At 36.7% G+C, this 16,272-nt stretch overlaps 1 protein-coding gene across 5 annotated transcripts in view; it reads right to left on the minus strand.

The window, feature by feature from the left end:
• The window catches only part of UHRF1BP1L (UHRF1 binding protein 1 like), a 51,090-nt gene that overhangs the window by 21,089 nt on the left and 13,729 nt on the right, over positions 1 to 16,272 (minus strand). For 4 of the 5 annotated variants that reach the window (XR_001554349.2, XM_015859001.2, XM_015859005.2 and 1 more), the window contains 8 exons: positions 13,851 to 14,013; positions 12,712 to 12,750; positions 10,305 to 10,396; positions 8,724 to 8,913; positions 8,063 to 8,203; positions 7,389 to 7,559; positions 5,609 to 5,789; positions 4,181 to 4,264 (listed from right to left, as the gene is read on the minus strand). Coding sequence is in view for 4 of the 5 variants with exons in the window: in XM_015859001.2 (XP_015714487.1) it covers positions 4,181 to 4,264; positions 5,609 to 5,789; positions 7,389 to 7,559; positions 8,063 to 8,203; positions 8,724 to 8,913; positions 10,305 to 10,396; positions 12,712 to 12,750; positions 13,851 to 14,013 (1,061 nt within the window). In the remaining variant the exon portion in view is untranslated. Of the gene's footprint in view, positions 1 to 4,180; positions 4,265 to 5,608; positions 5,790 to 7,388; positions 7,560 to 8,062; positions 8,204 to 8,723; positions 8,914 to 10,304; positions 10,397 to 11,434; positions 11,545 to 12,711; positions 12,751 to 13,850; positions 14,014 to 16,272 lie in introns of all 5 variants that reach the window. The other variant, XM_032444092.1, reaches the window with a different exon arrangement.

The following is a 16,272-nucleotide window of genomic DNA, read 5'->3' on the forward strand; positions in this document are numbered from 1 at the left end:
TGGAAAGTCAGAATGGGTGGTGTCGCTCTGAAGTTCCTGTATACTAACATATGCACATGAGGAGCACAGGGGAGAAGGAGGAATTAGAGATCAGCATGCAGCTGAAGGGCTATGATCTCACTGGGACCACAGAAATGTGGTGATACAGCACATAAAAGTGAAATGCTGCAAAGGACTGACACAAGTTCTTTAGGATGAGCAGACTGAGAAGGAAAGAATGGGGACCTTTTCCTACTATAAGAGCTGCAGGAATGCATGGAGTTCTGCCTTGGTATGGATGATCAGCCAATTCAGAGCATACAGGTCAGGGCAGACCAGTATGGATGACAATGTGGTGGACATCTCCTAGACTATCCAATCATGGACACTGCAAGGCACCTTTTGGACAAGGGAAGTAGTATCATATTCACAGACCCTGGTTCTCATGGTAGACTTTAAACACTCCATAATCTGCTGGAATAACAACACCTTAAGACACAAGCAATCTATGTGGTTTCCAAAAGCAAAGTGCATCAATGAAAGCCTTCATTACTGCCAGTAGTAAGGAAGTCAAAGACAGGACCTGCTCTGCTGGACCTGATTCTTATTGGGGGGGCCGGAGGGGGAGTCAAACTGGACAGGGATAATAAGTCACTCCAGCAACCATGAGATTGTGATTTCAGGATCCTGAGGTGAAGGAACAAGGCAAACAGAAGAATAACAACCCAGGACACGGAGAAGGCGGACTGGTGTACTTAAGTTAATTTCATGGTATATAATGCTGTCCAGGAGAGCTAGTGGATAACTAAGAATCAATTCCAAGCCCAAGAATGGCCCTCCTTGAAAAGCAGGAAATCAAACACAAGTAGCTAGAGGCTTCTGTGGGTGAGCTAGGAGCTAATTTCAAATACAAAAAAAAGGAAGGATATAAGAAGTGAAAGCAGCATCAGTTAATCCAGAAAGAATACAGAGGATGAGGATAGGAATGCCAAAGCTGACCTCGTAGGTTGACATGATATGTGGTGAGACATGAAAGGCAAGAAGAAACATTTCTACAAGTGTACCAGCAGCAAAAGGAAGGCTAGTGGACACTTGGGCTTGCTGCTTAACTGAGTAGGGGACCTGGTGACAAGGCACATGCAGAAAGCAGAGGCACCCTGTGTCTTCTTTGCTTCAGCCTTCACTACTAGCACTTACCTTCTGAACTCCCAGGTCCCTGAGACCAATGTGGAAGTTAGGAGCAAGGAAGTCTTCCCCTCAGCAAAGGAGCAATAATCTAGGAAACATTTAAATAGATCAGACACATACAAGTCCATGGGATCCTGAAGAGATGCATATGAGAGCTGAGAAAATTGGCTAATGTCATGGGGAAGATATTTCAAATCATTTTTGAAAGGTTACCAATGACTAGTGATCAAGACAGGTTCCAAAAGACTGGAAAAAAGCATTACTCCTATCTTTAAGTAATAGAACAAAAGGAGGCTAGTCAGCCCCAATTCTTGGGAAGGCCAAAGAGCAAACATCCCTAAAAACTATTTCAAAACACACTGAGGAAAGGAAGGTGATTGGGACTAGTCAACATGATTTTATGAAAGGGAAGTCATGCCTCATGAACTCTACTGTCTTCTAGATGAATGGCTTGGTAGATGAAGAACACACAGCTGATACTGCCCACCTTGACTTTAGCAAGGCTTTCAACACTGTCCTGTAACATGCTCAGTGACAAAATGCTGAAGCATAGACTAGAGAAGTAGCTAAACTGATTTCAAAATGTTAGGATCAACAGTATGAAGTTCAATTGGAGGGAGTCAGTGGAGGTGTACTCAAGGGTCATCACTGGGGCCAACGTAAGTTCATTCATGACCTGGATGGTAGCACAGATTGCAGCTTTGCAGATGGTACAAAAACTAAGAGCAAGTTCAAAAAAAGAGAAATCCAAGCCCTGCACAGGAATACTCCAATTCAACAGTACAGCTTAGGATACAGCCAGCTAGGAACAAGCTTTGCAGAAAGAGACCTAGGAAGATTGGCGGACAATAAGCTGAACACGAACAAGCAACATGTCCTTGGGGCAAGCAAAGCCAACAGTATCTAGGACTGTTTAGGAAAAACACTCCCAGCAGCTCAAGAGTAACGATTTCTGCCTTTTGCTCAGCCCTAGTGAGACCGTATCTACAGTGCCTGGTTCACAGTTCTAGGCTCCCCAGTACCAGGAGATCACAGACTTACTGGAAGAAATCCAGAAAAGGTTACAACTTGCTTAAGAGACTGGAACACCTTTCAGACAACGCAAATTTGAGATAGCTGGAACTGTTCATTCTGGACAAAAGAACGCTCAAAAGATCTCACCAGTGTGAACAAGTACCTGATGGAAGGAAGTAAAGAAGATGGCTTCTTCTCAGTAGTACCCCCTAATAGGACAAGAAGCAAGAAGCATAAACTGAAATACCCCACCAAAACAATACGAAAGCTTTCCTATTGTCAGGCTAACTAAACACAGGATTAAGTTAATTGGGGAAACTGTATAGGCTCTATCCTTGAAGTTATTCAAAACCTAACTAAACACAATCCCAGGCAATTTACTTTAGGTAACCTGGCTTTAGTTGAGCGATAGAAGATGGGGCTAAACATCCCCTAGAATTCCCTTCCACCTTCAATTACTCGACAATTCTATACATGGAGATATCACAGCCACATTTATCTGTAACAAAGTGAAGAGATTAGTCAAACTGTAGCAAGAAAACAGCATTTTACTGGGTCCTGCACTGATATTGACACCATCTGAATTTATTGCTGCTTATGCTGGATGATAATACTACCTTATTTTTCGTATTGTCTCAATATATCAGCTTGATTAAGAATTCCTTGGACTGCAAAATGTCCTGCATCATAGCAAAGCATTAGCTTTCTCTGATTGTCAACCAGCAGCCCATCAGCTGCATAGATAACAGAGCTGCTACAAGCAATTTGTCCAGAGCAATTCTCGAAGGACAGATTAAGAGATGGACTGCTGCACAGACAGCTTTAAAAATAAAAAGTCTAACAACAGTCTGGCTTGTGCTTCAATGACTACAGTTAATGGTCCCAATCCTGTTTCACTTGCCTTGAGTATTATCAAAGGCTAATTGCTGGAAGGATTGATACTCAATGGATTACAAGTTTGCCTTATGACAATTATGCCTCAAATTCCCTTTGGTCCTACTGTGGTCAAAAGCAAACAAAAATCTGAGCTTCTTTTATTAAGGGCTTCTTCCAGAAGGGCTGATTTCAATTTTTAGGACTATACTATACTATAATTATTATTTATTTCCCATCTTCTAGGTTTTCTTAGAGTTCTCACAGAAAGTGTAAGTAGTGAGATTAGGTTCTCACCTAAGCATAGTAGGAACCACTTATGAATGAAATATATCAACATCACAGGATTCCATTCACAACCATAGGTAACAAGGACCTGCAGCAAGCTACTGCTAGTTCATGTTATTAATGCATATGGATATCACTCCAAAGCAACTGAACTTCCTCTGCTGAACTGAATTTGACCTCAAGTTCAGAAGCAGATTACTTTCATCTCTTCTTTGTTACTAGCTGCTGGAATTATTATTTTTTTTCAGATTTCTGAAAAACACATTTACAAGAAGTGATCTGTAAGAAATGCTTGGCTGGAAATTGGAAACATCTGTTCAATAACAATTCCCTAAGAAACTTAACAAAGGCTGCACAACTGCCTCTCTACACACTAGCATTCTTGTTTAGCAAAGTTAAAATACAAAACAAAACACAAATGACCATTGTTCATAAATGACCACAAAATCATAGACTTCTATATAGAAAGAAGTCTACTGTATTAAAAGGCTGCAACTGACTCCTTTAGATACCCAGTTAGCAAATTCTCAATCTGTTGTACTGCCTTCTGCTGTCAAAACAATCCTTTCCATTTCAGAAATGTGTAAACATAATTTTGTTGGCCAAACAAATAAGTGAACTGCAAAACTTTTTGGCACAGAACAGCTCATTTACAGGAATTAAATTTGTTTCAAGTTGTTGCTTTTGTTGTTTTATCTTGTATGTAGAAGGTATAAAATTCAAGTGTTTACAACCTTATTATCCATGCCTTATACATATACTTCTTTTGTTGCTCTTGTTGTTGTTAGTATTTTAGCTACTTAGTTACAGTTACAGGCAATGCACAAAATGTTCATACCTGCTTTGTGAAATGGGTAATAGTCCACCGTTAAATAGCTGAAAGAAAGCTGCATGGCTCCTCCTGTTACACGTCTATTTGAATCTGCAAAATAAAGCAATGCTGCTGTGCAAACCTTACATTTAGCATGGTAATTCTCATGTTCATGCACTCTCTGAAACGCTTAACAGCTACTACTTCTACTAGCTCTCACTACAACCTCACTAATCTCTGTCAAAATTTTCATTCAGGTGGTCTTTGCTGCTTTCTATAGGTCACTTTGTAGAAAAGAACTCCATGTTCTGTATTCAGTCATTAATAACAACTGCATATTGCTTTGAAGGCTACCAAAAAGTAAATGCATATCTTTGTATACACCCACCTGAAGTTCTCTTGAATGAAAACTTTTTACATTGAAGACTATGATCAGTAATTCAAAGAGAACAGGCTGACTTTCCAGAATACTGAAAAATATAATCTTTTTTTATCTGACAAGATATTATTGCAGTGAAGAAAGTTTCTGAACATTCAGTTCTGATTTTTCCACTATTAAATTTAAAACTTCATAGCAAAAAATATAGAGGATATATATATAATAAAATATAATAAAATATATATATATTGACAGGAACAATAAATTCCTGCTTAAGCAGACATAGGAGATGCATCTGTTTCTAGGCAGAGAGCCTTATGTCCTGCTGCTGTCTCACAATCAGGGAAATACACTCACTAAGTTCTATGTTTTTCTCTCTTTTTCAGTGGACCTTGTATCCCCTCATACATGTTCCAACAACTACCCATATCCTTAACACTGATATAGCATCCTCTTCTGATCATTTTAAAAGGCATGAAAAAATAATGTTTTTTCCTGAGTATAAATATGGTCCACTACAATAAACTCTCATTAATGAAGTACATGGGCTACAGAAAAATCAGAATATTGTTTCATTCTTCTCAATCGCAGAACATCCTAAAATGGAAGTAACAGAGAGGGCTGCTTTTTTATTAGTCTAAACTATCTGTATTTTATAAGGAATATTACTCAAGCAGGTTTCACAGTGACTCTCTCAAGCCAGAGTGCTACTGCCACATCATTCCTGAGAACCCAGCAAAGCTTGCGTGTAAAGGTAAATTAGCAGAAACAAAATCAGTTTCTAGAAGACACGAAAAGAACTGAAGCTACCTGTACTGTTAGCAAGTGTTTGTGGGTTTTGTGAATTTTTTTATTTATTTTTTAACATTTATTCTAAAACAGTTGCACTTAATAATGAAACATTGTCTTGACAAAGGTATCTAGCCAATGTTAGATGTGTCTGGAGACACAAGATGACAATTACTCTAAAATAAAAACCATTAATTAACATTAATGGATTCTTTAAAATTTTTCCTAAGGACTATTATGGTTCACAGGCACGTTATGTAAAATAAATACATAAATAAAATAGTTACCTTTCTCTTTAGAATGGATGTCATCACATATATGTAGGTCCAAGTGGGAGATTACTAAGTGATGAGAAGTTTCCTTAACATCAAAATCATTGAACAGTTTTACTATTGCATCATTTTGATCAGGTGCTGCTGCAGTCTGGTGCGCTTTCACCTGCTGAGAGCTGGGCGCAGGAGCAGAGCTCTGAAAATAATTAGTTATATCAATGCATAGAACTTTATTCTTCCCATCAAGCATAAAACCACCACAATATTTTTCTTACCTAAAACAAATCCTTTAAATAAAGAAATATCCACATCATATATGAACACTTTGAATCATTAATTTAATTTACGAGTACTGTTTTAGAATACAGCTAAGTTGAAATATTGGCTAAGTGTCACAAAGATGCAATGATGATTCATGCCCCATATTTTCCTTCCCCCATGTCTTTTACACCCTGATGACTGCAGCACTGGTACTTCTCTATATTTTGCTGCAAGCTGTTCAGGAAACTAAACTAGCAGAAAAGCATCCACTTCATTTCTACTCATTTAGTTACCCCAACGACATCACTATATGGTCAAACATGAGCTAGCACCAAGGTAAGGGAACTGGTAAGATGTAGGTACAGAGAATTGAAGAATCAGGATCTCCCTGCTCAGTAGCAGCTGCATGATTGCTGTAGCTGAATCATCAAATCACTCTGCAAGTCATCAGAACCACCATAAGTATTGAAGTATGCATTATAGTACGCTAGTTTTATAGGATGAGATTCTACAAGCTCACGTTCAACTATTCTTCACACAACCTTTGCACTCTAGTCTTTAGATTAATTTCCTCCTGGTAAAGAAGTTGCTTGCTTATAAGTCCAATAATTCCTTTCACCAGTGAATCTGCACAGCTAAACAGCATCCACAAAATAGGAAGATGAGAGGGATGAAATACCAGACAGATGCATCAGAAGAAATATACATATTCTGTTGTGAAGGTTGTTACAGAAATTACTGACTCAGATTGGAGTCTCTGGAGGCGTTGATGAAATGTTTAGACATTGTACTAAGGGACATTATCTACTGGGGAAATATTGGTGGCAGGTAGATGGTTGAATATTGGAGGTCTTTTTCAACCTTGGCAATTCTATGGTTCTATTGTTCTTAGTACTTAATTGTTCTCAAAGAACTATTATTTATCAGTGTATTCGTGCTGTTTCTTCACAGATAAGAGATCCCTCCCACAACACTCATGAACAAAGCCTCATTGGTCTAGTCTGCTCTATGTTGTCACCTGAAAGATGACAAAGTGTTATGTATGACTATCTTACACACAGCACAAATATCACACCTATGTCAGCACATCTATGTTAAAAGTAGAATTATCTTTCACTATGTGTTCCAGCAAGACAACTGTAAGAAGGAAAGCTCTTATTAAATCCTAGTATTTCAGTACCATGAAAACAATTTAAACCATTACATAAGCACAACTAACTACACACTGAGATTACCTTGGTGTCTCTCAAATTTCTTTTTTTAATTATTAACCAGAACATATTTTGAGAACAAGTTTACTAAATAATCAATTGTTAAGTAAAACAGAAGTCAAACTACTCTGTACATGGATAAGCAAATTTTCCTTCCCATAACTGACATCAGTACACAAAACCTTGTAAAATAAAGTGCATTTTATACTACTTTGATCATTTCTAATGTAATTCAGGATATGCGGTGGAATGAAAATGAATAAACTTGCATTATCAAAAATCTATTGACCACGCTGTACTGCATTTTAAAACATGCCACATACCTGTGCTGTTTCAGTAGCCAAGCTTTTTCTCTGTTCCGCTGATTTCTCTATGGCTTCACTAAGAGATTTGGCATACTGCACCATGGCTTTCAACTGGGAATCAGTTAAAACCCACAACAAGTCATCCAGAATCAGAACCAGTTTTGATGCCACTACATTACAGTCCTTTAGCTGTAGGATAAAAATTTGAGTTTCAAATATCAAATGACAAAAAAGGTTGACTAAAACCCCAAAGTTCCTAAAAAATACATTGCATACTGAATATGATTTAAAATATTTTGTGTTACATCTCCTACTAATTAAAAGATTTCTATGATATACAAAGGAATCCATAGTTATGCCTCACTTTTTACTTATGTCACATGCACTGAATACTAAACTGGTTATTTAACTGTAAGGAATACAAATACAGCCTGAATCTACAGAAGTGAAGCAAAATGCATAACTAAAGCTCTGGAGATCAAATAGTTTTATTAGTAGAACCTGTGCAAGTTCCTTAACTTTAAATTCTTCCAGCAAAACTACTTGTGTTTATAGTCTTAAAGACATTAAAAATTTACAGAATTCCACATTTTATATGGACTAAAAATATTTACTACGTATATGTGCATGGAAATTATGAGTTAAATATTAATTCATAAAATAATGAATGATTTCAAACTTTTCATGTTTACCCTTCTTTTAAGTGTGACCCTAATTTTTGATTGATTCGTAATGAGTCGAACTGGAGCACTCATGATTTCATGCTTGGAACTCTGAATCGCATCCGCTTCTATTCTGATCATCTGCCAATTGATTTCTTTAAAAGTCAACACCTTTAAAAAGAGACAAAGACAAAAAGACATTTATGGAATATGAAAGTTTACTTCTACCACAGAATGTGCCCATGTGTGCATATATCAATAGACACAAAGACATCCTCCACACAGGGCTATATGAACAGAACAAGAACATTTTACTCATTTATCCCACTCAAAGGTGACAGGTATTAATACCTGATCTTACTCTCTACCTCCGGAAAGTCACAGGAACATCACATGACTTCCAATCATATCACATTTTAAAACAGTCACTGTTTTGGAGAATGTAGGAGTGGAACATCACATAAGCTTGCACTGCACTTTGCATCAATTTTGGCAGCAGCTTGAGACATAACCTTTGATCTGACTCACACCTGCCTTGTGTTCCTAGAAAACAGCTGAAGTTACGGAAAGCAGTGTCTCCATTCCTACTAACAATATGTTTCCCAAACCATGCAACTTTGCAGTTCAACTGCCTCCTCTTCTACCACAATAACAATATATTTATTTAAAAAAAGCTAAAGAAAATATTTACCTCTCCACGCTGAGCTTCTTGTATCCTGGTAAATCTCAGGTCAGCATGTTCCCAGTTTGCATTTACACTATATATTCTTAATTGGGAAAGTTCAAACGAAGCATTAAAAGCTTTTGCGCCAATCCTTATTACTATGGAGTTCACAGAAACTGAAATTCCTTCTACCACTTTTTCAGCGAAACCATATTCACTAGAAGGTGAAATACAAACATATTTACTGTGCATCAAATGAAATGACACAAACTGTACTTATTAAACAGCTGAAATGCAACATGATGCAAACCATAAAACAAGCTCCTAATGTATTCTTCTCCAGTTGCAAATTTTACTTAACAGTAATTCCCCCTCCACCATACTATCTCAAAATGATCATTTAATAACATAGTTTGGACAATGATGGATTTCCATGAACAATTAATGCTACTTAGTGTATTTATAACAGATTTTATTTATTTTTATACAAGAAAACAGTCTACTCTACTACCCCTTCTTCATACCAATTTATTTTACAGTTCCAATTTGGCTAGTATTAATTTCTGTGAGCTTAGTTCTACCACCTATTAACACTAACATACAGTTTTGTATATATATAAAAAAAAAAGGTAAAGTATTTGTTTTGATTCATTCTACAAATAAAGGCATTGTATGTGGTTGAATTAATAGATTAATTCAACATCTATTCCAGTAGTGAAAAAGATGAAGCAGTTGCTCTTAATCCTTTATATAAAAATCTTAACCATTCTCAACATTCTAGATTAGTGAATGGAAATTCCTACTTAAATATTTTTTTTCAGAATTGAAAATTATTTGCCTTTGGACTTTTTTCTGCTTGTTTACAGTTTTTCATTCCTTTTCCTTTTCATAACTGCCATCCTACACAGAATCTCTATGGCAATGACTTTCAAGCTGTTCTCCAAGAGATGGAGGCTACACAAAAGTTAAAATAAGAAAATCAATTGTATTTTCAAACTAATTTCTCTCTGTATATGGATCACTGCTCATATTTGGACATATGTTCATATATGGATCTATCTGGATATAAAAAGATTGGAGGAGAGAAAAAAAAAAAAAAACAACAACCTGTTGTAATGGTATATTTTCCACAAAAAATGATGTTACATTTGGGCTACATAACATGTATTATATCTTCCAGAAAGATTTGGATGATAAAACAAAGGAACTAGAGTTTTAGAATAGCACTCTAACAACGCTAATGATGATTATCAGATAAAAATAAAGACACACACATCCCAAAATTATATAGATTTTCCAAATGAAGACAGTAAGCTGTCAGAAAATTAAATACATCAAATGAAATGAGTGTACTTTTGATGGAATAGTTACACTCGAATGAAACATTTCTAGCAAGCTGCATATACAGTTCAAATGTTCATCCCAAGCTTACATCTGAAATTAAACCAATCTATCTACATACATAAAACCACCCATCAGTAACAAAAAGTTTCAGCTGCAGTACTATATGCTTCAGGAAAGATGCAGGGCTTCAAAGTGTCCTACACTGATTTGAAAAGAATAAGATTATTGTTTTTAGATCAAGTACAAGTCATGATTGTCGCTGACCTTTGTCCTGATGCAGTTGCTATAGGAGAGGGTCCATTAGGGGCACGTGGCTCTTCACATGTGCTCATTTCCATTACAACTTTATCCAAAGACTTGGGAAAAATGGAGACACGACAGGTAACAAAGTGAAAAGTTGACATATGAAGAACAAAATCACCGAAAATCTTTTTGTGAAGATTCATAAATCTTTTCTCATAGTCATTTTCCTGTAAACCTTTGCAAATTACCAGATTTTTTTTTCCAACTTGTTTATATAATTTTTCATATTTCAAGAGTTCTAACAGGTAGTCCCAGTTTAACACTGAGTTGCAGAATTCTTGATCTCCAATTATTATCCATCATACATATTTTCATAAAGAGAATTTTGAAAGTGACATGCTTTAATGCACTCTAATTTGGATTTTCTTCCCATGTTTGGTCTTACAGTGAAACTTTTAACACAAGAAGTGCTAGAACACAAATTATACATATTACATAATAACAATGATTTAGAAGAGAAAGTGAATATACCAAAAAACAATTTATTTCTAGCAAGTAAGCAAATCCAGTAAACTCCTAACTTACAGTGCAACATTCATTATCTACACTTGTGTGATTAGTATTGATAATGTCTCTTGATTTAAGGCACATAGCTCTGCATCCTTTTCCCATTTCAAGCTCATTAGAGACTCGCCAGCTAATATCCCATTCTGTTTAGCACCTCATCTGAATCCTCCATTTACTCCCGCTCCAGTCAGACAAAACATACGAAAAGTTTTGTCCTCAAATTCAGTTTTTTACAGGCCAACCTGCTCTACCTACTGCACTGTATTATCATAGCCACTGTGCCCATCTCCACATTTCCTCCACAAACATTTTTCCTCACTGCTCTTATCCATGAACCTCACTGACAACAGCTACCTGAAAGTCAGAAGTTCCTACTCTGTATTTTCTTGTACTTTACTATATGGCAACGCTTAGAGGGAATATTAGCTGTTAAAGGTAAATCTGGACATCTTAAACCAATTTTCTCTGCTGCCTCAGTGAATAAGCTGCCTTACAAAACAACGCAGAAAAAAAAAAAAAAAAGAAAAAACTAATCCCTTACTTCAGGGAGACAGACGAAAATAGACTTATTCTGTTTATCCTACCATTTCTGGATGTTTGATCACTCTTTTAAGGTTACATTAAGACCGCTGGAAGAATTTCCTTTGCTATATGACTCATGTAAAGAGCAGCAGGGCACTGATTTCAGGACTCTCTGTAACACAAGTAGAAGTACACTAAGAACACCTGGATATAGATACCTGACTATTGATTCCCCCCGGAAACTGTATGTACTCTGAATCAGTTCCAAGCAAGCATCTTTTGCTGGACAAATGGGCTCTAGCTATCTCCTAAGCTATGGAAAGGGGGAAAAAAAAAAAAAAAAAAAGAAAAAGAAAAAAAAAAAGCCAACTGGGGAAAATTACTTAAGAGGTAATCAGATTTCAGGCAGTAATAATATCTCAGCCAAAACACTGAAAATTTAGAGCTGTAATAAAGGGCTTAAAGTGGACATTTAGGCCTTTACATTTGTCTTCTTTGAGAAATCAGAAAACCTGTTGTACAACCTACCACTGAACAGTCATCTTTTGATACCAGTTTTCAGATAACAGATTTGTTCAAGGGAAACTTTATGTAAGAAAGGTGACCTTGATAATAATCTCAGTCTCAAAGACTGCTAAGGTAAATTCTCAACAAGCAAAGTAAACAATCAGGCCTTGTTACGATAGGCCGGTATGTAATCTTTAAGAATAGCACGGCTTAAGCCTATTTCCTGATTTAGCAGTTGCACCTCTCACAGTCAAGAGGTTGAATCATCCCACTCCAGCATTACCATGCTTTAAGCTTTGTGTGTCAGGAAAAGTAGTACAGACATCAGTGGATTACAACTAGGTCACTAGCAAATCCATCAAGTATTTAAAACATGTTTTTTTCCGAGTCTGATTCAGTGCTGAGGAATTAAAAGCACATTCAGGAACTCACTGCAAGTCCAGGAAACACAACTGTTAAAGGACAATTCATTCGTAAGCAAATCCAATTAAGAAAGTTTAGCCACCATCAAGTAAATTATTTCTCGAGCTAACGACACTTCCCAGTATGCTTGCTAAAAAAATAGAGAACAAAACAAATGGTATTTCTTGCATTTACTTCACTCTGTTTTTGAATCCTATTTCCATCTTCTACATCCTATTAATATACAAGCTGTATCCTAGGTTGCTACAGTAATCCTTTTAATGTTAACCGTATCAAACCTCTTGAAGAGGTTCAGTTAGTATGTGGCAATCAATGTTCCAGCTACTTCTAGAATCAATTTGAGAGATACAAATATGTGAGATAAATTCTGCTCTGTATTCTGTACTTAGGAGCTGATCTCAGAACTCACCAAAGAGATGGGATGTGTTTTCAATTTTGTCCATGGTATCTGCAAGGGAAAACATTGTTCTAAAGTAAATATTAAAGATACAGTAAAATAGTGGTTTAGGTGTATGAATTATAACTCTTGGACTCAAAATAATATTACTTTCAAATTAACAAGTTTACTGTAGAAGAAACTTATGGAGCCAGGACTTAGACTCAATGATCCTTACAAGTCCCTTCCATACTCAGGATATTCTATGACTCTACACATACACGTATATAACTCAGGTGTTAGAAATAAAACTTCAAAATTTACTTAGCTCCTGGAGGAAAAACAGGAACAAAATATGTTTCTTTAACATTGGATTGTCAAGCATCAGCAAAGGCAACGCTGTCTTCCACATTCTTTCCTTTAAAAGGAAGAAAAATCCACATTTGCCCTGGTGGCCTACAAATGACTGGATGTCTGTGACAAATCATTAGCTCCCTTCATTCAGAAAAATCAAAACAAACTCCAATTAAGAAAAAAATATATATAGACTAACAAACTCCTAAAATTTCACAAGACAACTTCTGTTACAACAACCCACAGCTTCATTTCTTACATACTAGAATAATCTAGGAGACATGATGATATACATTGCTTCAATGCTTAGCAGCCACCAGGCAGCGCTGGTCACTTGTAGAGCATTTCCACATTTCTCACAGAGATGAGAATCTCTCATAGATATTTTTGGAGATAGGAAAGGATCAAGAGAGAAAACAATAAAAAGAAGGGGGGAAAAAAATGTGAAAGAGAAGAAATAGAACATGAAAAAAGAGCACAGTAAGTTAAAGAGCACTAATTACCATGGGCAGATATAAGATTATACCTCTGCTTTTATTTCTGAACATAGAGGAGTAATTCTATGCAATGAAAAAAAATAAAATAAAATAGCAATCTCAGCTTTTTGTCATTGTCTCTGTAAGTAATTCATGTCATTATACAACAAAGGAAAATCAGTGAGAATCAGTTACAGCTGGTAACACCTTTGCTTTTCTCTAAAATTTCATCAAGTACTTACCATAATTTTCTGTTAATATACTTCTGCACAAAAGCTTACAGAGACAGAAGGGGAAAAAAAGATTGAATTAACTACCGCTCCAGTGTAATAAAATACTCACCCTAATGGATGCTTTATTGCAAAAGACCTTGTTTATAGCAAGCCATGTTGGCAGATCCAGCATGTTTTGAAGCACCTCTTGATCCAGCTCTAAATTGGTCAGTTGACCTTCCCCCTTTAACGTGCTCAGGTTGATCTTGTCGGGCGACAGATTTTTGGTGAACCTAAGAACAAAGACGCATCTTAAAGCTTCCACTCACACATAAATGAGAGCTGTCCCACATACAGCTGACAACTTCACTTACAGGAATGGCCCAGCGGTGTAGTAGGGGGAATAGATGTTATCTTAGATACTATTTCACTAAGAAAATCATAATTACCACAGATCGTTGCATTTGATTTGTCCCTCAACATTTCTGCATCTCACCAACCCCATTTACAAGAACAAAATTAAATACGAGATGTTTTCCAAACTGTCCATCAGCCAGAATAACAAACATTTAACTATATTTAACTACTTATTTTAAGCCATATAAGCTAGCACAGAACTCCATTTCACTCTTCAGCTTTTCAAAAGGAAGTTCAAAACTTCTGAAACATTGCTGGAGTATGCAGGAACAGCTGAGAATTCACTCAGGATGGGTAACAAAAAAGTGCTGTTTTTATACAGCAACTTTCTACCTGTGTATATATATAATTCAAATTTCAAAATGAAAAGTTTCATTTACAATATTATTTTAATCACAGTATTTAATCAAGAACCTTTATATATGAATGCGTAAATATAAAACCGACACACAAAAATATGGTGATTGTAATGCATTAGAAGCTTGACAGATCAATCTTGATATACAAAGTTAACAACCACAGCATTATACCTACTACAAGCAAAAGAATGGGCTACATTTATCCACACCTTCATTCTGCCATGGCAATTTGCTTCTGCTCATGAGCAGGTCTAATTTTGGAAGATTACGTAGTACAAAAATAGTGCTGTTTGCTTTATAACATGGGACTTTTCCCACTGAAAACTGCCTGGGCTGATATTCCTTAGGCAGAGACCAAAGGTCCATCTGTCTGAAAGACACCAACTGCTCTGGGGCCACTCAGACAGGTCCTTTCCATTCAAGAGATTAGTTTCTATACAAACTATGAGATCCTTATTAAGATAGGAAGAGACGGATGAAGGTGGTGAAGAAGCCTAGCAAGCTTCTCTTAACAGTTTCCAACTGCACCTTGAAACATGGCAAGAATTTTCTCAGTTCAACTGCTATACTGCATTATTGTAAGCTCTGGAGCTGTATTTACCCAGCCTGACAAAACCAAAAAGCTCATTTTACCACTCCTATAAAGACTCAGCTGGCCACCATGAAAACCTACAGAATTTCATCACCTGTCAGTTTGATCACAAAGAGGAACTCTCAAAGATCGATACACTTGGCGGTAGGGGTGAGCACATAAATTTGTTCACAATTAGAATATTATTTATTTATATGAATTATACCAAATCTGGAATTATCCAGGGTGTACTTGAAAATAATATCAGACATGCTGCTTTGACAGAACAGTGTTTCTGCATTGCTTAAAAGGAATAATTACCCGGAAGAAAGGAGCACTGATTCAAGAATATATTTTAATAATTACAGTACTAAAAACATATTAAGATTAGGGTATTGACAAATACATTTTCCTGGAAAACTAATGTACTTCTAAATGTTCCATTTAGAAACATTATGTGGGGAATAAAGGACTTAAATTATTCAGTTTTCCAGTTACCTTTCTTTGTTCCTTTTAACAAGAAAAAGCAAAATGATGATCTGAACAAAGTCCCTCCTTAAACTATCCTGTCAGTAACTGCAAAATGCAAAGCCGCATGTATCAGAAATCATTTTGACAAGTTTCACCCACCTTGCTTGTTACAAATTTCTAAAATAAATTAGTGGACATTGTATGTTTTCAGTCACATCACAGAGTACCAACTTTCTAGATGATCAGGGGGCTGAGTACCTCCCCTATGAAGACAGGCTGAAGGAGCTGGGCTTGTTCAGCCTGGAGAAGAGAAGGCTGCAGGGTGACCTCATTGCAGCCTTTCAGTACGTAAAGGGAGCCTACAGACAGGAGGAGAGTCAACTCTTTGAAAGGGTAAATAACAGCAGGACAAGAGGAAATGGTTTTAAGTTGAAGGAGGGAAGATTTGGGTATCAGGTGGAAGTTCCTTACTATCAGAGTGGTGAGGTGCTGGAACAGGCTGCCCAGAGTGGTTTGGAGTGCCCATCCCTGGAGGTGTTCAAGCCCAGGTTGGATGGGGCCCTGGGCAGCCTGGTATAGTAGTAAATGTGGAAGTTGATAGCCCTGTCTGTGGCAGGGGGGTTGGAGATTCATGATTCTTGAGGTCTCTTCCAACTTGGGCCATTCTGAGGTTCTGTGATCACTCAAAAATAATACCAACTTGTAATTCTTAAGTCACATTTATACAGCAAATG

The sequence above is a fragment of the Coturnix japonica genome, chromosome 1 (genome assembly GCF_001577835.2).
Source record: "Coturnix japonica isolate 7356 chromosome 1, Coturnix japonica 2.1, whole genome shotgun sequence".
NCBI lineage: Eukaryota > Metazoa > Chordata > Aves > Galliformes > Phasianidae > Coturnix > Coturnix japonica.